The 23465-nt window shown below is 48.1% G+C and overlaps 2 protein-coding genes across 5 annotated transcripts; one reads left to right on the plus strand and one right to left on the minus strand.

Moving 5' to 3' along the window:
• Positions 1–27: 27 nt before the first annotated feature.
• PEX5 (peroxisomal biogenesis factor 5) lies at positions 28–13669 on the minus strand. 4 transcript variants are annotated; one of them, XM_080613791.1, is made up of 16 exons: positions 13630–13669; positions 12835–13048; positions 12299–12334; positions 11991–12123; positions 11174–11308; positions 9948–10053; positions 8682–8772; positions 8229–8345; positions 7765–7857; positions 7469–7588; positions 6761–6904; positions 2504–2574; positions 2134–2349; positions 1841–2006; positions 1495–1652; positions 28–1131 (listed from the first exon to the last, which is right to left on the minus strand). In XM_080613791.1, exons 2-16 carry the CDS (start codon positions 12985–12987, stop codon positions 930–932), a joined length of 1941 nt encoding a protein of 646 aa, XP_080469917.1. In that variant the 5' UTR covers positions 12988–13048; positions 13630–13669; the 3' UTR covers positions 28–929. The 4 variants fall into 4 exon arrangements, with proteins under 4 accessions (XP_080469917.1, XP_080469916.1, XP_080469918.1 ...); XM_080613790.1 differs by lacking the exon at positions 13630–13669 and having other exon boundaries at positions 12835–13337; XM_080613793.1 differs by lacking the exon at positions 13630–13669 and having other exon boundaries at positions 977–1131; positions 1505–1652; positions 12835–13337.
• A 1751-nt stretch (positions 13670–15420) lies between these two features.
• Positions 15421–22211, plus strand: LOC308219193 (solute carrier family 25 member 36-like; the record flags this gene model as incomplete). The annotated part of the gene is made up of 7 exons (XM_080613805.1): positions 15421–15461; positions 19589–19765; positions 20222–20299; positions 20627–20727; positions 21359–21425; positions 21627–21910; positions 22012–22211. 7 exons carry the CDS (start codon positions 15421–15423, stop codon positions 22209–22211), a joined length of 948 nt encoding a protein of 315 aa, XP_080469931.1.
• Between the last annotated feature and the right edge of the window lie 1254 nt (positions 22212–23465).

The following is a 23465-nucleotide window of genomic DNA, read 5'->3' on the forward strand; positions in this document are numbered from 1 at the left end:
CCAACAGAGGCACAGAAAAAGACGTCGTTTAGGCAATTTTAATTCTCCCCCCTTTATTATACAAAATACTTTACAATTAAAAAACATTTTTCCCCCCAATAGAATCATATACAGATATTTATAATTAACAAGATTCAGTTACACACAAGATGGGGAACTTCTGCACAAAGGAAAACAATGACATGATAAAGTGAAAATTAAGACTAAAACCTTTCCCCATCATATTCTGGGCAGAGAGATTACATTTTAGACTTCTATTCCTATCCCATTCCTCCAGGTCTGAACTCTGGGACCTCCTCTTACCCTGAACAGGGTAAGGACCTCCACTTGAGTCTGCAGCATAAGTACAATACTCCACTCTTAAAAAGGTTCAATGAAGACATTAAGAAACTAGCATCTGGCTGTACCATGAAGTTACCAGCACCCAGAAAAGGGCACCGCTGCCCACAGTTTTCCCTAGCAACCCACATATATACACATGCAAGCACATAGATGGAGAATCATGCTCAAAACCCAGAAATTTTCACTCTTTCACGAACTGGCAATCCCACCCCACCAAAGCAACCTGCACTTGAGACATATCCAGCAGGTAGTCTCTGCAGAATGGCTATAGCCAAGCGGGGCATTACTGCAAATGCAGTCTGGAAAAAGGGCTGGATGTCACAATCTTTCCCACTTAGATCATCTACCTACCAACAGTGTCAGTCAGTCTTGGAGGTGATAACATGAACCACTCAAGAGATGCACAGGCCACAACAGACAGGTAGGGAAAGTTGCACACTTCAGCAAGAGGTTCTTTCAGAAACAGTTGTCAGTGATCTGCCCTACCAGAGCAAGGAGATGTGTGAACCCTAGTAAACGTTTTCTCTCTAAGGAAGGTCACTGGTGGGCTGGGCCAACCCTGCAGTCGCAGGGAGCCTATCCCAAAGTCACTGCTGGAGGCCAAATGCCTGAAGCAGTGTGGGAAGATCACGGGCATCAGCTGCCCCGTACAGGTCACTTTGCCCCAGCATGGAAAGGGCCATGCGGAGTGTGCTCCAGATGTTGTCAGACATAGCTCCTTGCTGCCCCCGCGGACCTCGGCTCTTCTGCTGCATGTGCAAAGCCTCTAAGAAGTGCTCCACAGCCTCGCTGTCAACATGAGAACATACACATGCTTACTGGAGAAGATAGTACATCTCACACTCCCTCCCCCATTTGCTTCTCAACTACTTCCCCTTCAAAACAGTCTCCTCCTCTTCACCAAATCCTGCCCTGCTCCAGCACCAGAAATTCCCCTTTCCCTCTTAACAGTGACTTAAGTCCAGATGGCTCCTACTCCAACTGCATCTATATGATGCTTTGCTTTAGGGAAGAGTTACACACTCGCTCTACTCTCCTGTGCCAACGGAAGGCTGCAAGCAGCGTAGCACTGCCCTTGTAACCTATCACAGTCTCTCCCATGAACACAAGCACACTTAACGGTCACAGCAGATCTGCCTATCCTATGCTCACCGGTGGGCACCTAAGTTGATGCAACTGATGCCCAAGTTGTAGCGAGAGCGGATGTATCCTGGCTGGAGTTCCAGTGCCCGACGATATGCAGCCACAGCTTCCTCACTTCGATTCCCATTGGCCAGGGTAGCACCCAGCTTGTTCCATAGAAGATGGTCCTGGAGAAGGGGGTAGGGAGAAGGGGCTGAGAAGCTGGACATTTTTAAGCGCCAAACCAACCCTCCCTTCCCCATGTGTCTTACTCCTCCACTCCAAAATGTAACCCTCACGCAATCGGCACCTCTACCCAAACCTTCACCCATAAACCTCCAGGTACCTCCAGTGTCCACACTCTATCCCTTCTTACATTTGGGCGCACACTGAGTGCAGCACTGAAGCAATCCACAGCCTTCTCATATTCACCGCTAAGGTTGAAAAGGACACCCAGGCCACACTGAACATCAGGATCCACAGTTGAGGGGTTGCTGCGCACAGCTGCTAAGAACAGCTCCTTCACTTCCATGAAGAGCGAGCTGGAAAAGCACAGAACAAGGATATTGGTGTACTGTGGAGAGAGTTGGTCTTGAGTTGCTCCCTCTGCTCCAGCCTGAAACAGTCCCAGCCCTCCAAGAAGCCTCTCAATTTGTAACCCTAACTCACTCAGACAGCAGGGAACCTAAGACACGCTTGGAAGGCCCCAGGTTTGTCCCCGAGACACTCTCCTCTGGTTCCTTCTCCAGCAGGTGGGCATAGTCTGGTTTATGGCGTAGCCAGTCCCGTAGGGTCTCACATGCCTGCTTCTGCAAGGACTCATTGGTGAAGCTGACTGCTAAAGCCATAAGTGCTGTGAGGTTTCCAGGCTGCAGTTCCAAGCACCTGCAGGTCAAAGAAAAGTGAATACAGTATTAAATCTGTCTGGGAGACACCCAGACACAGGAAGTAAGACCAGACAGAGCACACCATGCTAGCCATATGGTCCTTGTGGTACTAGAAAAGGAGCCATGCTCAGAAGCTCTTTTGCAACACTCACTGTCTGAGGGCACTGATTGCCAAAAGCTCCTGTTCATTCTCTGCTTGGGTGGTTCCCAGATACTGCCAGGCCTGTAGAAGATAAAGATATACAGAGTCAGACTTCTTCACATCCAGAGAAAAAGGTCAGCTGATAAACCACAGAGATTTACATCCACCATATTATCCCACACGTTTTTAGAGTGAGACCAAATACATGCAAGTATACATATTATAGCTGCAAATACAAGTTTCAAAGGACAAACAGAAATAGACTTTATGGCACATGGATTCTCAAGGCCAATAAAACTGGCATTGTTATAGTGAAAAAAGAAAAAAAAAAAAAAAAGGAAGTGCAGATCTATCATACAGCAACTGTTGGCAGTTTTCAACTTTTAAGTCACAGAATATCCACTTTTAACTTCTGTGGCCAAACTGCAGAGGAAGGAGGGAAAAGCAAATCTCTTATTTCCTAAGAACAAAATGGCAAAGCAGCAGTGCTAATAAATGAGACCTTCAGGGTAGGCGGCTGTATATACTTGTGCATTAGCAAGTGGTAATGTTAAGGAGTTTACCATCAGACCTGAAAAGTAGGAGCACTGTTATTTTACTGACTCTTCAATCATTGTGACATCAGTACATGAAAGCCACTTCCATCTCCAGGCAGCTTAAATAGGGAATATTTAATTAAGGCATTAACTCCAAATTACCTGTTCATTTTCTATCGATAATCACCCCCTTGCTCAGAAACAGGTCAGATAGTTGGTGGGTTTGTCAACATGAAGTACTCACTTTTTGAACAGAAGTCACAAAATGCAGTATCCACTGTCTCAAGGAAATAAATTAGAATCATAGAATAGTTAGGGTTGGAAAGGACCTTGAGATCATCTAGTTCCAAACCCCCTGCCATGTGCAGGGACACCTCACACTAAACCATGTCACCCACGGCCTCATCCAACCTGGCCTTGAACACTGCCAAGGATGAAGCATTCACAACCTCCCTGGGCAACCCATTCCAGTGCCTCACCACCCTCTCAGTAAAGAATTTCTTCCTTATATCCAATCTAAACTTCCCCTGTTTAAGTTTGAACCCGTTACCCCTTGTCCTATCACTACAGTCCCTGATGAATAGTCCCTCCCCAGCATCCTTGTAGGCCCCCTTCAGAGACTGGAAGGCTGCTATGAGGTCCCCATGCAGCCTTCTCTTCTCCAGGCTGAACAGCCCCAACTTTCTCAGCCTGTCTCCATACAGGAGGTGCTCCAGTCCCCTGATCATCCTTGTGGCCCTCCTCTGGACTTGTTCCAACAGTTCCATGTCCTTTTTATGTTGAGGACACCAGAACTGCACACCATACTCCAAGTGAGGTCTCACGAGAGACGAGTAGAGGGGCAGGATCACCTCCTTCGACCTGCTGGTCACACTCCTTTTGATGCAGCCCAGGATACAGTTGGCTTTCTGGCCTGCGAGCGCACACTGAAGCCGGCTCATGTTCATTTTTTCATCGACCAACACCCCCAAGTCCTTCTCCGCAGGGCTGCTCTGAATCTCTTCTCTGCCCAACCTATAGCTGTGCCTGGGATTGCTCCAACCCAGGTGTAGGACCTTGCACTTGGCATGGTTAAACTTCATATAGTTGGCATCAGCCCACCTCACAAGTGTGCCGAGGTCCCTCTGGATGGCATCCCTCCCCTCCGGCGTATCAACCGAACCACACAGCTTGGTGTCATTGGCAAACTTGCTGAGGGCACACTCAATCCCACTGTCCATGTCACCAACAAAGACGTTGAACAAGACTGGTCCCAATACCGATCCCTGAGGGACACTGCTCATTACTGGTCTCCAGCCTGACATTGAGCCATTAACCACAACTCTTTGCGTGCGGCCATCCAGCCAGTTCTTTATCCACCGAGTGGTCCACCCATCAAATTGATGTCTCTCCAATTTAGAGACAAGGATGTCATGTGGGACAGTGTCAAAGGCTTTGCACAAGTCCAGATAGATGACGTCAGCTGCTCTGCCCCTGTCCATCAGTTTCGTAGCCCCATCATAGAAGGCCACCAAATTGGTCAGGCAGGATTTCCCCTTAGTGAAGCCATGCTGGCTGTCACCAACAACCTCCTTGTTTTTCATGTGCCTTAGCATGTCTTCCAGGAGAATCTGCTCCAAGAGTTTGCCAGGCACAGAGGTGAGACTGACTGGTCTGTAATTCCCCAGGTCATCCATTTTCCTCTTCTTGAAAATGGGGGTTATATGTCCCTTTTTCCAGTCGTCGGGAACTTCACCTGACTGCCATGATTTTTCAAATATGATGGCCAGTGGCTTAGCAACTTCATTCGCCAGCTCCTTCAGGACCCGTGGATGGATTTTGTCAGGTCGCATGGACTTGTGCACATTTAGGTTCTTAAGACGGTCTCGAACCAGATCCTCTCCTACAGTGGGCCTAAGGTCTTCATTCTCACAGTCCCTGCGTTCGCCTTCCAAGACTTGGGTGGTGCGGTCAGAGACTTTGCCGGTGAAGACTGAGGCAAAGAAGTCATTAAGAACCTCAGCCTTCTCCAAATCCTGGGTAGCCAGTTCTCCCGATATCTTCCGAAGGGGGCCTACGTTGTCCCTAGTCTGTCTTTTACTCGCTACGTACCTATAGAATCCCTTCCTATTATCCTTAACATCCCTAGCCAAGTTCAATTCTAACTGGGCCTTAGCCTTCCTCACCTGGTCCCTAGCTTCCCGGACAGCATCTCTGTATTCTTCCTAGGCCGCCTGTCCCTGCTTCCACAAATTGTTTCATTAACAAAGACCCAGACACACTGCACAAGCAAGAGGCAATCTAATGTCTCAAATCATAGATTCATAGAACCATAGAATAGTTTGGGTCAGATAACCTTAAGATAAATCAGTTCTAAACCCCCTGCCATGGGCAGGGGCACCTCACACTAGATCATGTCACCCAAGGCTTTGTCCAATCTAGACTTGAACACTGCCAGGGATGGAGCATCTGCCACTTCTCTGGGCAGGGTGTTCCAGTGTCTCAGCTGATGAGTGATAACTGCATAGTGTTCTGCCTGCAGAAGAGCTGAGCTTCAAAGTGAAGTCATGATTTGGACCAAAGCAACCATGACATTTCCTTCACAGCAATTGTTCAATTTAATTGTCTATTTCAATTGTCTATTTAATCACTGTACTGTATTTGTGAAGTCCTAACTTATGTACTTTCTGCAGGCACAACAAAATTCAGAAATGTTTTCACTGCAGCCAGAATTGTCCCAAGATTTCAACTACCTTTCCATTATGCTCAGCCTGCAGCCCACACTATCGTAAGAGAATGCCCATTCTAAAGGAGAATTAGCAACACTTTTTGACCACTTTAAAGCTTAAGTAGATCTCCAAAACCTCTGACTACTTTTCACCTACTCTCAACACCCTAGAAAGTTAGATGCTTGTATGCCCAGAAGCCAAGAACCTCTGTTTCAAGAGGCCACTTCTAATCTAAGCCTCAGGATTAACATAATAGGTATTTCCAGCCATATACAGTTAACAGAGCTAACTATATAGGAGGTAACACATGTAGAATTAACATATATATGTATTTTTATTTTATATATATATATATTTTTATATATGAATCAGACATACAATTCAGCATCCCTAGGTCCTCAAGGCAGGCACTCCATTTCCCAATCAATTCTGCAGAAGCTGAAATGCTTTACAGAAGTATTCGCCAAATTAGGAGCTGGAAATTAGTCTTCAATATAAAAATCATTCTCTGGCCCAGAGGTTCAAATGAAAACTGTGAAGACACCCAAGCCACCTCTCAACCCTTTGGGGTTACACCTTCTCCTGGCAATTAGATGCAAGACCTAGACTAGGAGTCCTGACTAACAAGCTGCTGTAAATTAGTCTTGAAAGCAGCTATCTGCCATAAACATCTCCAAGCTTGCAATGCCAATAAAGACTACCACAGAAGCAAGAGATAAGAACTCCTTGTCTTGGCTCCATGCACAGCCTCATGTGCTCCTAAGATTTTACACAGCTCTGGGACAGAGCCTTTGCGCTTTCTGTAACTGACATTAGTCATAAACCTTCTTCTCACAGCCCTCCTGGGGATTCACATACATAAGCTACAAAACCAGAGCCACAGAAAAAAGGTGGTGTTTTCATACCCCCTTCACAGCTCTTAACACTGAAGTAAGTTTTCTACACACACCATGACACCTCAAAAGGAAAGGATCTAAGTAGCAGAACACCTGGCCAAGGCCTGTTAGCTCTGCTCTCACTCACCTCCATATGATCCGGCTTCTGTTGCACTGCAGCCTCAAAGAGCAAGACAGCATTGGGGAGGTCACCTTCCTCCAAACGCTTCCGCCCCTCTTCAAATGCATCTGGGTGATCTCTCATAGGATTATCTTCCTCAAACTGGTATCCCTAGCAGGGGAAACAGACAGGGTATAATGCTTAGAGACAGGCTTACAGGAGAAAAGCATTCTCTGCAGTACAGCATAATCTAGACCTGCTGCACCAGAAACACTAAAAGCTGCTGAGCAGCCAGCACCCCATCCTCTCTGCTAATTTGTAGCACAACAGAGAACAACTGCTCTTCTTTCTGCCTGCTCTGTACTGAAAGATTTATCCAAAACCAGACTTGGAATAAGTTGCAACAGAGACTAAACATCTGGTATGGGGCCTATCAGCTCAGGGGTAGGGGGTGGCTGGCAACAATTGCACTCATTGCAAAAAAATCCCAGCATTAACTGGTATTTTATGTTGGGCAAGAACTGCATTTGCAGACAAGCACAAGTGAAATCAGTATTTATTCAGTCCCTAGCTGATCCAAGATGAGGGCGTAAATTAGAGCTAAAGATCAGTGGAAGAAGAAATCCTAGCAGCATTTGGGGATCCATGGAGCTCATCTGCAAGGTAGACATACTGCCAGTCTGCTCAAAGCAGTCCATCAGAGTGCTAGGGATTAGAGACCCTGTTCTTTATTACCTTGTCATATGATGAGGAGCTGATGTCTTCATAATCAGAGAGCCAAGGGTGAACCTCTGCATCTCTCTTGGCCATCTCCTCCCATTCTGCCTGGAGTTTGTCCCAGAAGTCCACATCTGACTGAGGGGACAACAGAATGTGACTAGAGTACCTCAACCATAAACTGAGCTCTACAGACACACCAGAGAACACCCTCTTAATTGTTTCTAGCCCTCCTCACAGCACGCAAAGGAGAGAGGTAACCCTATCATCAGCTCCCAGTTGGTACTCCAGCCCTCCTCCTCCACCAGCATTACCTCCACAGCAGTCTTTGCCTGCTCAAATTCCGTATCAAGAGTTGACATGTTCCCAGATCGCGCAAATTGATCCACCCAGGCATCAGATGTCCCCTGGAAGTTTGGAAACAGAAACACACCTTTCTTTTTAGACTCTGGCAACCTCAAGGCACATCCCAAAACAGCAGGAAGGTCTATGGTGACCCTTCCTCCCCATCAGCAAGAACTGATGGCCTGTAAAGTAGAGAATCCATATGAATATTCCCCTTCCTCCCAGGTGCTATAGGAGATGAGAAAACTCACACCACCCAAATACCTTCCCAGCTTCTGGCTAGACTCTACTAAGGAGAGCCCAACAGCCCCTCCCCTTGCCTCCCACAGCCTAATCATCAGTAGAGCATTGCTAAGAGTTGGACTTGCTCCCAGACTGTGCACTGTGGCAAAGAGCTTTCTTCCTTCAGAGCACATAGAGCTGGGGCTCCTACCTGCTGCTGTATAAACTCAGTTGCCCATTGCTCTGCCTGATCTTGGTCTCTGTGGGTCACCTGATTAGCTTCGATCGATACCCTCCCATCTCCGATCTGGCGGACAAACTTTAGGAACTGCAGCAGAGAAATGAAACAAGTGTGGAGCTGGGCAGATGCTCTACCAATAAGCCCTCTGCCCACACACACCACCCCTTCACTAAGAGGACTTCAATCTGCAAAGTGAGCACAAACAGCTCAAAAATGCGGGGAGGACAGGACTTCACCAGAGCCATGTCGTAGAGATGGATAATATCTAAAGTGGATTGTAGGGTTCAACTTCTAGGAATCAGGGAAAAAATGGAAACACAGGAGAGCAGGAGGCTTTATTCCTTTACTGTCTTCCCCCTCCTCAACTCCCAACACCCCTAGTCACATCAGGTATCTGTCAGCCCTGGTCAGGGAACTTCTTACCTCAGAATTCTTGAGTTTTGGATCATCCACTTTAGAGAGGAAATCACTAACGGTTTTTTTAAGATCATCCTCAGGTTGGTATTCCTCATACCTGTGTTCAGAGGCAGTAAAAGAGACAGTCTGACACCAAGCAACAGTGAACTCCTTCACTAACATGGCCTACACAATGGGCCAGACAACAGCACTGAGAGATACAAACCCTCCTCAGAGAGTCTCCAAAGTGATTCAGTACACTTATCTGTCTGTAAAAACTCAAAATTACTACTAGGCTAACTGTGCAAGTAACCAACATAAATGGCAGCAGAATTAAACAATTACAGTGACAGCACAGTTCTCCACAACAATCTGGATTCCTTGGCAAGTTCACATGCTACCAGACTTTGCAAGTTCTAGCACTACAAAAAACAAGGTCATACATCTAGGAACAAAGAAAGTAGGTCATGTCCATAGAACAGTGTCTTGGAAAAGCATCAATTCTGCAGAGGACTCATAGCAAGCACACAACTCAATATGTTGCCTTGCTTACAGCAGGACAGGACTAGTTCCAGGTGTTACTACTACATTCAGTCTTGCTGAAGTTTTTGGAACCAGCAGCAATAACTCAGGAATGTCCATATTTGCAGAAAGGTATCAGAAAAGGCAAGAGCCAGGAGGAAGGGGAATCCCAATATGCAAAATCTCAATGCCCAAGTTGTTTGCTTATGTTTTGCTTCTTTAATTTAAAACTTGACTGCAGTTAATAGGTACCTATACAGAGAAGTAGTAGCAGTACCTATACAGTAGTAGAGTTGACTGTTCTTTACTCTACCACACCAAAACCACATGAAAACAATGTCTGGGAGGTTGAATCTAGACATGTACAGAGAAAAGGCTGGATGTGGTTTGTCAGATAGGGAGAATAAAGTGATGAAAGCTTAAAACTAGAAGAGTCTAGTACTTGGGATCTCCCAAATCAAAAGCATCTGTTGTGGAAAATTCTGCTTGATTAGGAGTTTCCAAAATCACTTTAAGAAGCTTTGCATTAGGTATGAGATTAAGTTATTCTGCATAAGCCCAGTATCTTCCTGGAACTAGAAAACAGAACAGCTAGGATCTCTTAAAAAATTCCATCTCCAAGCACTGTTTCCTCCTTCCTCTGAAACCAAAGGCCTGAGAACTTCAATCTAGGTTAAATGACTCAAAAGCATTCACAGCAGATTTCTACCACCTATCTTCACCCACCCAAGTGCCCAGCAACACTAACTAGCCTTGAGAAGACAGACTCACCATTTATCTGCCAAAGACTGGTCTTCCGATTCCCCAAGCCACAGTTTCTCCTCTGACTGCTCTAGGTATTCTTCTGCCCACTTAGCAGGAGACACAGAGAGCGGATCTGCATAGGACATCAGGAAGAATGGGGAGAAGAGTGACATAGGCAGACCATCGCTCAGATGATCTTCAGATTTTGCCCTCTCGTCTTCACACAGTTAGCTAATCTGCAGAGAGCAACTCTCAAAGAAAAGTTTTTGCTTGTTTCTTCTAACTTTTTTTATTCTGAGCTAAATCTAAATTAAGCCTTAGGTTCAGACTATGTGTTAATACAGATGCCACCATGGTGCCAACAAACTTATGATTTCCTACTTAAGTTTCACAAATCATTTGTCTGCTTCATGTGGGATACTGTGTAGGTCAAGAAAATCAGCAATGGACTACAAGTCTCTTACAAAGCACAGCCTAACAAAGCACTTGCTCTAAGACCTTTGTAAATGCTGATTTCTATTCTCAGAAGTATAAAGAGCAAAGGTGAAAGAACTGGCATACATGGCCCTCTATAGTGGCCACTCCTGGAAAAGAGAATAGCATCTATTTAAATCTTATTCATAACTTCCAGATTAGATCATGGATGGTAACAGGAATCTATAACAGCCCCATCTCTATATACAATGCAGGACAGCTTTTTGGATAAACTGCTGGCTTGCTTGAAACAGGAAGCTTAACCTTTGGGACAGAAATATTCATTTTGCATATTTCCAAGGTGCAAAATCCCTCTACTTCCATGAAACTGATACAAAGTATTTGGCCAAAGCACACTAAGCAATATTTACCCTTGTAACAAAGGCAAATTTAGCCTTAAGAGAGGGAATTAGAGAATATGTAAGCAAGAAGTGGAACCAGACCATCTGCAGAATTTCCATCAGTTGAATCCTCACGATTTTTATAGAAGCATTTTGAATAGCCTGCTTCTCCTAAATTCTCCAAGTAACCCAAGCTAAAGAAAAAAGACCCTTACACCCGAATAAAAGCTTCCACACCACACTGTTCACAACTTGGCTCAGTTATGACAAAGCAGGTGGGTTTCCCCTCCTTCTCACCCCCCCCATCAAAGCTGCTATAGTAAACACTGACTGCTGGGCCCAAAGCATTACTCCAATTTCACATCCAGTAATTCTCTGCTATATGCTAGCATGTGACTGGGCAACATCTTAACAGTAATTCCAAATAGTAGCCTTTACCTGTCACTTCAGCAATGAACTCCTGTGACCAGTCAGCCTCATTATAATCTGAGGAGACATCACCAGCACTATCTGCTGCAGCCAAGAATTCCTGGGTCCAGTTTTCAGACAGTGCCAGAGCTGCCACACCTGGAGCTAGAAGAAGAAAAAACAGAAGTGAGGACTGGGGCACTCAAAGGCATCATTTAAGTGCTCCCTCATCATCTCTCATCTTGTCCTTTCTCTTTGTTAAGAATAAAATCTCAGAAAGATTCTACTTGGAAGTAATCTCTGGAGATTGCTAGTATTCTCACAGTAGGTTAACACTAAAGGTAAGGATTAGGTTGCCCAGGGCATTCATCAGATAACTTCTGCATTTGTCCAAGGCTAGCAATTCCCCAGCCTCCCTAGGCACCTGCTCCAGTAATGAGCCACCCTCCAAGGGAAGAAATGCTTTCTTACAGCTAGTCAGGTCCCCCTTCCACAAGCTATGTCCATTGCCCCTTGTCCTTCTGCTGTGTAACACTGCAAAGATTCTGGCTACAGCTGCTGAAGACAGCAATTAGACACCCCACCTCCCCTGCCCTTTAGACCCCTCTTTCCTAGGCTGAGCAAACCAAATTTCATCAGGCTTTCATTTACACTGTGCTTTCTAATCCCTGAACACTATCTCTACTGGCCTTGCCTCAGTACATTAGCATACTGGGAAGGCCAACTCTGGAAACAATACTCTAGACACAATCTCACAAGTGCTGATTAGATGGGTACCACCCTGCTAGTACCTTAGCCATAACACCAAAATCTTCTCCAGCTCTTCACCTACTCTAGCTCCCCTCACCTCGCTGAGGGGCCTGTCGGAAGCTTGACTGCTCAATCTCTTGCATCTCAGCCAACAGGTCATCCATCTTAAAGGTCTGGGGTGCACGGGACAGTAAAGGGGCATTCTGCTCCTGCAGGAACTCTCCAACCAGCTGCCGAAGACAGAGACAGCTTACAAACATCGCATAGAAAACAAACAGGCAGAATATGGAGCATGAGAGAGAGGAATGGCCTTATCAGAAGGAAAAATTAATATCGGGAAAGGGGGAAAATAACAAACAGTACTGATGAAAAAAGCAGTAAGGAGCTGGATCAATCTGTTCTTACCTCATCTTCAGTGGCCACTCCCAACGGTTTGGGTGCCTACAGGGAATAGTCCGCAATTATCCCAATGGCTTTGCCCTCATACCCCTCTACACACACATTATAATCCGATTAATTTACATCGTCCTCAGCATTAAGCTATCAGCATTTTTTTTGCATTAGCCGCATGTTTATGTGGAAGCTAAAGGAGCGGGAATATCTTGACTGACACTGTTCAAACCCTCTCACCCACCACCTTCTGTGTCGGAGCCTGTAAGACACATCTCATCACAACCATCAACATGCTCCGAGCACACATAAACACAATTCCCGCAAACAGCCCCTCACCCCACAACCCTATAGGCCAAATGGTATGACTCCATGGCCTGTTTACCCAGAAAAAAAGCAACACTGCACCTATGCGCACCAAAAATCCCGGTACTGCTCATGTCACAGCCCTGTTCTGCCAGCACACCCCTATGCCCTGCAGGCTGACCCAGACGCAGGCAGGCCCCACATCCAGCCCCAGCTCAGCAAACGGAGTGAAAGGCAACACTCACGGCTGCAGCAGCTCCGGGAGCCCCAGGGGGCCAGGCCAGCGGGCCCTGAAGTCCTTCCTGCCGCAAGGCTTTGTCCTGAGTGAAGTGGCCAGCCAGCTTCATGAGAGGGTTGGAGCCCCCGCACTCCGGTTCCACCAGCTCCCTCATGGCCATGGCGCCAGGCAGGGAGGAAGGGAGGATCGGTGCCGAACCCCACTGTGCCTGCACCTAGCCCCTGGGCGGCACAGACACCGGGTGAACGCCAGGAGCAGTCATAGGCTGCCGGGGGCGCTCGCCGCCTGTCCCCGGACCCCGAACCGGCGGCCACCTGCCTGCCCGCCCTCCCCTGCGGGCCCGGGGGCCTGCGGAGATAGCCCTGCCTCAAGCCCCACCTGCGCGGGCGGGGAGGCGCCGCGCTTGGGCCAGAGCCCGCACGGGCAGGAGCCGGACTCAGGCGCATATCGCCACGGCACCAGAGAACCCGCGGGTTCCCAGCGCGGCCGAGCGCAGCCCTGGCAAGCACAGCTACCGTAGCCGCCAAAAGACTCCCGCCACCGGCTGCCGCAGGGAGCGGGAACCCGTCTCCCAGCTCCCTCCGCCCTGCCCCAACCACCGCCCGCCGCCCGGCCGGCCCGGCAAAGGACACCCGCTCGCCAGGACATCAAGGCCGCGCCCGCCAGCCCCCCCCCCCCGAAACAAACCCCACCCGCCCCTGCCGCCGGCCCCCCAGACCCCTGCCCCGGCTCTGCCTGCCCCGTCCAGGCGGACGGGAGAAGACGGAGCAGCTCGATGAGGTTCCCCAACCCGACACCGTACCTGGGACTACCAGGGCTCGCGGGGCCCACGGGGTGGGGCGGGGCCAGCTCTTAAAGAGCCAGGCACCCCGCGAGCACCGCACCAGAGTGCCTTAAAGAGCCAGAGGCTCGCGGCCTGCCAGGGTTCAGAGGGGTAGTGGTTTCTGCTCGGTCCTGCTGCGTGACGGTACAGCTGAAGCTGCGACCGGGGCGGGGGGGAAGTGTCGCTCCTCTCCGTGTCGCCGGGCGCCGTCCCCAGGGTGGCTGCTTGGCGGCGACGCGCCCTTCTGCAGCTCCTGAGCCAGTTCCCAGCACTGGTGGCGGGGAGGAGGGCACACTAGCGCGGGCTCTGCAGTGTCTGCTGCCCACCGCTAGAGCAAAGTGGTGTGTATATGGCTTGCACATACACACTGCACAAGTGTGTGTAACGTTATGATACGTCGTTAAAGCCATGTCATGGAGTCAGCGTATACGCTCAGTAGATGCAGAGCAGCAGTTCTGTCACGGTGTGGGTGTCCTGTTGAGCTGCTGACACGGGTTAAGCGGTTTTTGCAGTGACAGCCCGCCCTACAGGCGGCTACAGGGCTCTGTCTCAAGCAATGTGGTTGTTAAGGCACGGAGGGAACAGGAGGTTCTCCTAATATCTGAACAGCACACGTTCATTTGGCTGATGGACTGCTCTTTTGTCATATGCTCTGGAATCACAACGATGTTTGCAGCTGCCGGTAACAGGTTAAAAGCACCTGCGTTTAGCTGAAAAGTATACGATGGCTTCAGATAAGCTGTAGAAGTAATACTGGCTGGCCAGTATTCCTCAGATCTTTTTGTTTGTTTGTTCGAATAGCCAATATATTTGGCCTTTTGCAGTCTTCTGAACGTTTCCATTCTCTAGACATCAAAGAGGTAACTGCCAGTGCACCTGATGTGGCTTCAGCCAATTCTCCAACCATCATGGGATGAATCAAGCCCAACCGGTCTGAAAGCATTTACTTTGCCTAAGCACTTACAAATCTAGAATGACTTTTCGTGCACTTGTCATTGGTGCTATTTAACCACCATCCCAGGGAGGTTGTTCTCATGAGTGGGCTCACTCCCCCATATTTGCCTGTTTCGTAGCAGTGTGTACCCAAACTGGATACTCAGTTCTGTGTCAGCCAGTGCTGTGACACTCACAATAGCACTCACAGTTTGATCTGACAGCTTATTTCATGTGACGTCCTGGCTATCCTTCTAGCCATACAAACCGGCATGATGTGTGCCTGGTTGGCAACAGCATGATGTTGATGTGCATTCTGCTTTTATTTCCAAGGAAAATGATATTCTGTGAGCTCTGACACTGCATGAAACTTTGCATTTGCAAAAGCAGCAGAGGATCTTTTTGTCCTGAATATTCCCCACCTTTGACATACTGATCCTCTGACCTTTGAAATCACGGGTATAATTTGCTCTGAGTGTTTTTTGTCTGAAACAGATTGGCCTGTTTTCATACAAAACCAAGTATCAGAGGAAACATCTGTGGTCCCACTGAGTGAGAATGAGAGTCGGGAACGACTGGGCTTTGCCTGTGTGCACCCTAAAGTCTGCACGGAGGGAAACGCGAGCAGAAAAGCATGGAGCGGCGACGAGGGAGGCCTGGGTTCAGCCCCGAGGCAAGGCCTAATCCCGGAGCTCCGAAGCAGCAGCTCTACACGGCCACATCCCCTCGCACCCCTCCCGCCTCCCGGCGCCCCGCCCCTGCTGGGTCCGGCCGCGCTCCCTGCCAGCAGCCAATGCGCGGGGCGGCGGCGCGGGTGTTCCTGCTGAGCGCCAGGCCATGCTGCAGCATAGCACCCTGCTCCACCTGATCGCTGGAGGGTGAGTGGCCGCGACGGCCTCTGCCCGGGATACGCGGCTACGCGGCCGGGATGGCCCGAGGCTGCCGTAGGCTCTGAGCCTCGCCGGGCCCTCGGCGCGTCTTTCTTCCCATGGGGCGGCTCGGGCCCCGCGGCCATGGCGTCCTCTCTCCCGGGTTGCGCCGGGCCCGTCCTCTGCTCCCGCCTGCTGCCAGGCCTGGATCTCTCTGCAGCCGCCGCCACGCCGCAGGGCGCTCCCTGCGTCCTGCCCGCCCTCGGGAGCGAGGCCTGAGGCGGCCCGTACCACCTCCCCCCGCGGGCGGGCCTCGGGTCGCGGACGCGTTTTGCGCCGGAGACTGCGGGGCCTTGGCTGCAAAGAGCCGGGGGAGAGGAGAGCCCCTAAGCCCCCTGCCTCGCCCCATGCTGACAGTGCCTGTGCCCCGCGGGCCTCACCCGCGCTGCCTTTGCTGTGCCACGTTCGAATGCAGACGCATCGGTGTGGCTCTAACAGCTCCGCGCCGGGTGAATGTATGGCTCTGCAGCGTGGGGAGAAGGGGAGCCTCCCTGTGATTCAGGAGGGCCTTCGTGTGGCGCTTCACCCAGCCTAAGCTCACCGGAGCTGAGGGAGCGAGGGAAGCTGGGTGCTGAACGGGCGAATGTGCGGCACCGCAGGGCCTCTTGAGGGAAGCGAATGGTGGAGCATCCTTGTCTTTAGGAGGGCACCCAACCCTCCACCACCGCGTGGCTGAGATTCCTGCATGTCTTCTTTGGCTTTAAATAGTGCGTCTGATTTTGGAGAGCCAGACGTTGGAAGCGTGAGGCTTCTGAATTCGCAGCGTGCCCTTGAGCATGTCCCTCGTGCGGCGTTTCACCCTTCCTCACTTTAAGAAACGTTTAAGCCTTAAAACAATGAGCTTTATGTTTATGATGTCCTAAAGCAGAAGATACTGAGGCCCTCTACACTTTGCTGAGTAACTGCAGAGAGCTCTTGCCTAGATAGCCACCTGATCCCTTTCCAGATTTCACCATCCTGTTGGATTCTGTGTGACAGTAAGCTTCGTGGTATAGCATGTGCAATAAAGCACCTCCTTTAATTGCTCTTAATGAGTAAATTTCCAGATTTCTGCACTAATGTAGTTGTCATGCTATGTCAGTCTTTACTTACATGTACTCGCCCTGTTCCCAGAGTTACTTTGTATATGTTATTCTCTTTTATTAATTAATCCTTTGAACTACGTCATCATTGCATTGTAGCCTTTCATAATGTTGGGGTTTTTTCCATATTTCTTACCTTTCCAGTTCAACTTTTCCTCATCCTTATTTCCACATTGGTTCCTGAAATAACAAAGGGAGTTTAGTTTCTAGAGTATGGCTAATGACAGGAGCATTGCTAGTGGGAGCTTTTAAGTCTGTATCCTGTCCTCACCCGCTGAGCAATAATTCTTGAATTGCAATTAATGAAAACACAAGATAGGAATAAGACTAATAAGTTCAGGTTATTGCTGCAGTATATAGTTAATATTACTGTTCTACCTAATGAAACAGATTTCACTGATGAAAGAACAGTTGTTCACTTTATATTCTAGTGTGAGAACTGGGGACCATCAAATGAAACTTAACAAAAGGTTTGTTCAAAACTAATGCAAGAACACAGCTCTTAACACAGTGTGCAGTTAAACTGCGGGGCTCCTGGCCATGGAATATTAAAGGGTAAAAGCTTTTTATTGTCCAGAAAGCATTTTAAGAAGATTAATGAAAAAGAATGTGCTGAATGCTATTAAATGCAATGCAACTTTCCTGGCTGACGAAATCCCTAAGGTGAAAATTGCGGGAAACTGGGAGATTTCTCCTACTCTTCTGTAGGTGATCTTTATATCCTAGGCAAAATCTGGTTTAACTGTAGATTTGTCTGACTTGGCACTGCTATCCTTAAATGAAGATCTTCAGTCCGTCTCAGTTTTTGGCTAGCCTGACTGAGGGCTAAAATGGGACTTACCAATAAACCCTGTGGCTCCTGTACATGTTCTCAAACCCTTCTCAGATAATTGAAAGAAATGCTAATGGTGGTTTTTGTATTTCAACAAATCCTCTTTTTTTCTTCCACTTCAAACTTCACAGTTTTCCTTCTAAAAATGTGAAAGCAAAATCTAGCGGTAAGTACTGTTTTCTAAGGTACAATCTTCTTCATTTAGCTCTTTTTGCCACTGCTTTGTGCTGGGAGTACATGTTATACTGGCTGTCAGACACTGCTCTTCATCATATTTTGCAAGAATTGCTTTTGTTCCTGCTTCTAGAGCAATGACTTCAGGGGTTTGGCTTTATTAAGCAGGCCTGTTTAAGCCCAGCAGGAGGTCCCTTGGTGACTGCTCAGTTCCATTCAGTAGTTTTTCATGATTTGTCATTATTTTGTCATTGCAGCTTTGCTCAGTACTGTGACAACCTTCATCGCCCATGGATTTTATCAAGAGTAAAATGTTATCTCCTGCCTGTTGGTGGAGAAGTTGAAAATGGTTAGGTCTAGGCTAGAAGTGATTTTCCTAGACCCTTGCTGGACTCCTGCTGTTTGTTTCTTCACTGACATCTGGTTTCAGGGCAGGGAAGGATTTTAATCCATTTAGCATCTATGCTGCAACCAGAGTGTTAAGGCCGTCAGTGTGTGCTCGTGAGATACCACAATTTTGCAAAACTGAAGTATATAATATCTTTGTAGTTGCTTTTTTTGAATCCAGCTTTTGTTTGGCAAGTTCCATAAAAAGACTCAACCACAACAATATACCCCCTCCTACCCCTCAACATGAATGAATGCAAAGTGTCTTTTAAGTCTGTAGTGATCTGATTCTGTAATTCTCTTCTGGCAATAATCCCAAGTCATACAACCATATAACCTTAGCAGAACAAACTATTACAAATGCACTTCTTCTTCAGTCCTGGTGGACAGTAGAACTCTTTTGTATATTTCCCCAGTACCTGAGGAATGCTTAAATTTCTTAAACATTGAAATCTGTAGGTATGAAGTCTCCTCAATCTGCTATTTTGAATATACACAGTCATCATAGCAGCCTTCCAGTATCTGAAGGGGGCCTATAAGGATGCTGGGGAGGGACTATTCATTAGGGACTGTTAAAAAGTTTAGATTGGATATAAGCAAGAAGTTCTTTACTGTGACAGTGGTGAGGCACTGGAATGGGCTGCCCAGGGCAGTTGTGAATGCTCCATCCTTGGCGGTGTTCAAGGCCAGATGGGACAAAGCCTTGGGTGACATGGTTTAGTGCAAAGTGTCCCTGCCCATGACAGGGGGGTTGGAACTGGATGATCTTAAGGTCCTTTCCAATCCTATCTGTCTGTGAACACCTTCTGCGTGGCTGTTCCATGCCAATTAATCTCAAAACAGTATTTGAGGTACTGAGCATCCTCTAGAAGAACAGTTGTCAGTCAAAGGATCAGAAGGGGCAGAAGCAGAGAACCAAATGTATCAGTTCCAACTTGCCCCTGGGTGGTAGAGAGGAAAAAGGGGATATGCATCCTTTCAGCATTACTGAGGTATGGCTAGACTGATGGTGGTGGTTCTTGAGTTCTAAAAATAGCTTCTGTCTACTGAAGGTCAGGGTCATCTTTCCTTAAGCAAGTCAGGCTGGGGCAAGCCTGGCTGTTAGCAGCAAATACATGTCTTGTTTATAGGGCCTTGCACATATGGGGCTGAATGGGGTATGGGTTGAAAACGCAGGCTGCGGGGTGGAAGACTTTTGTGCTGCCCCTCTCCGAGGTAGTGCAGCTATGGGGAGATGGGAGGCACAGTGCCTGGTGATCTCAGCAAAAGGCATTGCCGTGAGTCTGGGCAGCAGAAATGTTTGTTCTGGGAAAGTCTGAATACAAAGATCAGCAGCTCTGAGTGAGGGACTGCTGACTCCCTATGGACTTGGGACTGTTTATCTCAAATACTGTGTGAGGTTTCAGGTGAGGCTGCCAGGAGATGTCCCCAACTGAGCCACTATGATGTTAATCAATGTCAGAGCAGGAGGTCAGGCTGGGGGAGAGGTCAGCTCTCCTCTCCTAGAGAGCTGAAGGTTGTGGATGCGCGGGGTCGAAAATATTGCCCTGTTACTGCACAGGGCAATATTACATATGCTATTATGTCTTTGTATGCCCTAGATGTGGTGGCACAGCTGGAGCCATCCTGACCTGTCCCTTGGAAGTGGTGAAGACACGACTACAGTCATCCCAACTGGTACTGCGGCCTCTGTGCCTCTCAGAGATACAGCTGCCAGGGATGAGTGTGAGGCTGATGAACCCCACCTCACCATCTCCTGGAGTGCTGAAGCTGCTGAGGTGAGTAGGACGGGACAGTGTGCATGTTAGCACCAGGGAGATGAAGGTTTAGCCATTGGGTGAGGGGAGAGGGAGCACGATCAAGAAGGGGAGATGGATTTTCAGCTGAGGCTCTGGAAATTGCAAGTACAGTAAGAAGTTTGGTCAGAGCACAGATATATCTACTTCTCACAGTTGATCAGTGCTTTGCATCTGCAGGGGAGCTGTTGAGACTGAGAAATTTCTCAGCTAGTGGTTTGATCAGACCCAGAGTGATGGTGTCAGCAAGAATAGGGAGAAATGACTAAGGGAGAGAGAAAGCGGGTGGAGGGAAAATGAGAGTAGGGCAGGAAAAGGATAACACTGGAGGTGAGGAGAGGATGCTACAAGAAGTATTGAAGAACAAAGAAGGAGGAGCAACAGGAGAGCCCTTAGCTTAGTTATTCTGCTGATGTCTCTGCTCATTTCCTTTTGTAGGGCCATTATTGAGAAGGAAGGTGTGCGATCCCTGTTCCGAGGTCTGGGTCCCAACCTTGTTGGGGTTGCTCCTTCCCGGTGAGTACTGCTCCCTGAGGACAGCTCATGCTGTACACTTTTTAGAGGACCTCCATGACAGCTATTGCTCCACATTCTGGAGGCAGTCTGGGCCTTGTGCTCATGGGGTCACAGGACCGCTTTACACAGACGTTTTCTGAACCTTCCAATCATAGTTTTAAGATAAGATGATTTCTGTAGTAGTATTCTGGTATAAATGGTATCTGATGTCACATTAGACAAACCTTTGCTGGGAGTAAGAAGAGTTGGAGTGAGACCCCACACAGCAATGCTGCCTCTGCTTCTCATAGGTGAGCTGTAACCTCTTCTGTATTTCTTTTCAACCAGGGCTATATATTTTGCTGCCTATTCTCATGTTAAGGAGAAGCTCAATGCTTTCCTTGTACCAGAGTCCAAGAAAGTACACATGCTGTCGGCAGCCTGTGCAGGTAAGCCTCTTTTGTCTCAAAGCAGAGTCAAGGTGTCCTTCTGTCTGTAAGTGTAAACAGGTTTCCTTCCTCACTTCTGCTCCCATGAGTCCTGCTCTCTCTTCTGAAGTTTTCTCCCTCCACACCCGGAGCAGTGAATGCCTTGGCTAACCAAAACGCTTTCTAACTCTTTGTTCATCTTAGGCTCATCTCTTCGAGTTATGGAGCTGGTCTTTACCCCTTCAGCTACTATCAGGAAAAGAGCTCCATTCAGCTGTGAGAGGGAGAAGGCAGTCTGTAATTTGCAGTTTGTAATTTAGACCACTCATATTATTTCTCTTGATATATCCTACTTCTCTAAAAAAATCTTCCACTCTTGCAAGTTTAGTGAGTTGTTTCCTGCCTCTTTGTAACACCAGGACCTGCAGCAGGGTTATGTCTGAGGGAGAGGAGCTAATTACCAACAGACAAAGGCTGGAATGGGGGAGGCAGAGAAAAGAACAGTCTCCCCTAAATGTCTCTTCTCCTATGGGAGCTCAAGTTGCAAATGCCTGCAACTTGCCAAGCAGAATTCAGAGAGCAGATAGAGCAGCACCTCCTCACAAACTGTCAGCGTGATCCTGGTGCTCATGGCTTTTCCCCTCTTCTGCAGGCATTACCTCTGCCACACTCACCAATCCTATCTGGTTAGTGAAAACCAGGATGCAGCTGGAAGCCAGGTAAGGCAGGCTAGCAATGCAGAGCCACTCCATGTCAAATCAGGACTGGTTTTTGGGTGGAGGGTTGCATAGGGTTCTGTGACTTGCCATGAGGACTTAGGTCTTCAAGGTATGCTGGGGAAGAGTCATACAGTAGTGTTCACAACAGCATTTGAGGTCAGTGGAGCAGTATGGTGTTCTAACCCTCCCTCATCTTTACAGGGTGAAGGGGGAGATGGCCAGCAACGCTCTGCAGTGTGCCATGCGTGTGTACCGCACTGAAGGCCTTCGTGGATTTTACCGTGGTATCACTGCCTCCTATGTTGGAGTGTCAGAGACCATTATCCACTTTGTCATCTATGAAGCACTGAAGCAGCAGCTGAGAAACAGCCATCATTCCCTTTCCCCACCACTCACACTTTCACCAAAAAAACATGATTTCTTTGGACTAATGGGAGCTGCTGCTGTCTCCAAAACATGTGCTTCGTGTATTGCATATCCACATGGTGAGTGGGTCCACTCCCCTGGCTTCTCTTCCCCTCTATGGGAGATGCCATGCCCATAGGATCACTCTGCTAATATCACTTCCCTTTTTTTGTCTCTCCAGAGGTCATTCGAACACGGTTGCGAGAAGAAGGGTCACGATACCGTTCCTTCATACAGACTTTGCAGCTTGTGGTCCATGAAGAGGGACCTTTGGCTTTATACCGAGGGCTCCTGGCTCACTTGGTCCGTCAGATCCCAAACACAGCTATCATGATGGCTACCTATGAACTCATCGTACATTTGGCCTCTTCCACCTTGTAAGCACACTAGCAGCTGGTTGAGGCTGCTGTAGGCACCTCATGGTTCTGAGAATTGGTCTTTTTCAGTGGTCTGAGAAGTGCTTTTCATCACATATCAGAACTGGGTCGGGCATAGCATTCTCAGGACAAAAGGCTTTTCTTGTGCAGAGTGTTTGGCTCTGGTGTGTACGGTGTAGCCTTTCTTCTTTCTGGAGACTTGAATTGCTCCAGTGCTTCAGGATTGACATCCTGGTTTGACAGTGCCTGCTGTAAGCTCCCTGTATGAAACAAGGGCACAACACTTGCTGGGAAGGATACAAAGGAGAAAGCATAAGGGTACCTTAGCCTCAGCATGTTCACTTCTTTTGGACCCAGTAACAACCAAACGTGGGCACAGTCAGACATGACAGGCTAGAGCTCAGACATCTGAGAACTGCAGCAGGCTGAGATCTTGAGCTGAGACTTTTTACCCTCAGAGGGGGTCTTTCACTCTCATCTCCTATGCTGCCTTCCTGCCCTTAAGGAGGATTTCTCAACCTCAGTTGCCAGCAAATGTCCTATTGCAGAATTATCTTTTCGGTCCTTCACATGTTGCAGGCACTGCCCCGAGATGTGTCAGGCAGCTGACAGCCTCTTTTTGTCTTGCAGAGTCTGAATAATCAGACCAGGTAGATCAAGGGAAGAAGCACAGCCTGCTAGAAAGCACTACCCTTCACAACTCGTGCTACTGGGCTCATAGCCATGTTTTGCCAATATCTGTTGTGTCCCATCCCCTCCATTCCCAAAAGAGAGAGTACACCTTCCCTTGGAAGTGCTGGCTCTGTTCTGCTACAAGTTGGAACTCTGGTATGAAAAATACTCTTTAATGTAGAAAGAAAGCGGATTGGGTGGAAAAAACACCCTGGATGAAGCTGAGGATTTGGCCTGTTTCTGTTCATGATGCACTAAGTGTAGGGAGAGAGCCTTACTTTTTCTTTTCTGTAATCAAGAATTCAGTTTGCTGCGTGTGTTAACACATGCCTGTGCCAGGCTGGGCTGCCTTCTGTTCCTCTGCGGGGTCCTAGCCCCATGTCCTGGGGAAGGCTACATTGTGTTTACAAAGAGTGTTTTGACTCAGGGTCAGGAGTGATGTGTTTCTTGTTCCAACACATACAGTCAAAAATGTAACCCTTCCCTGCAAACGGCAGTCATTTCAGTAAATAAATGCTCTGGACAATCTCCAGTCTTACATTTGAGGCTCCACTGCCTGTTTCTTTCCCTGCTTGTAGTGAAAAAC

Source organism: Psittacula echo (genome assembly GCF_963264785.1).
Source record: "Psittacula echo genome assembly, chromosome: 3".
In the NCBI taxonomy this organism is placed as follows: Eukaryota; Metazoa; Chordata; class Aves; order Psittaciformes; family Psittacidae; genus Psittacula; species Psittacula echo.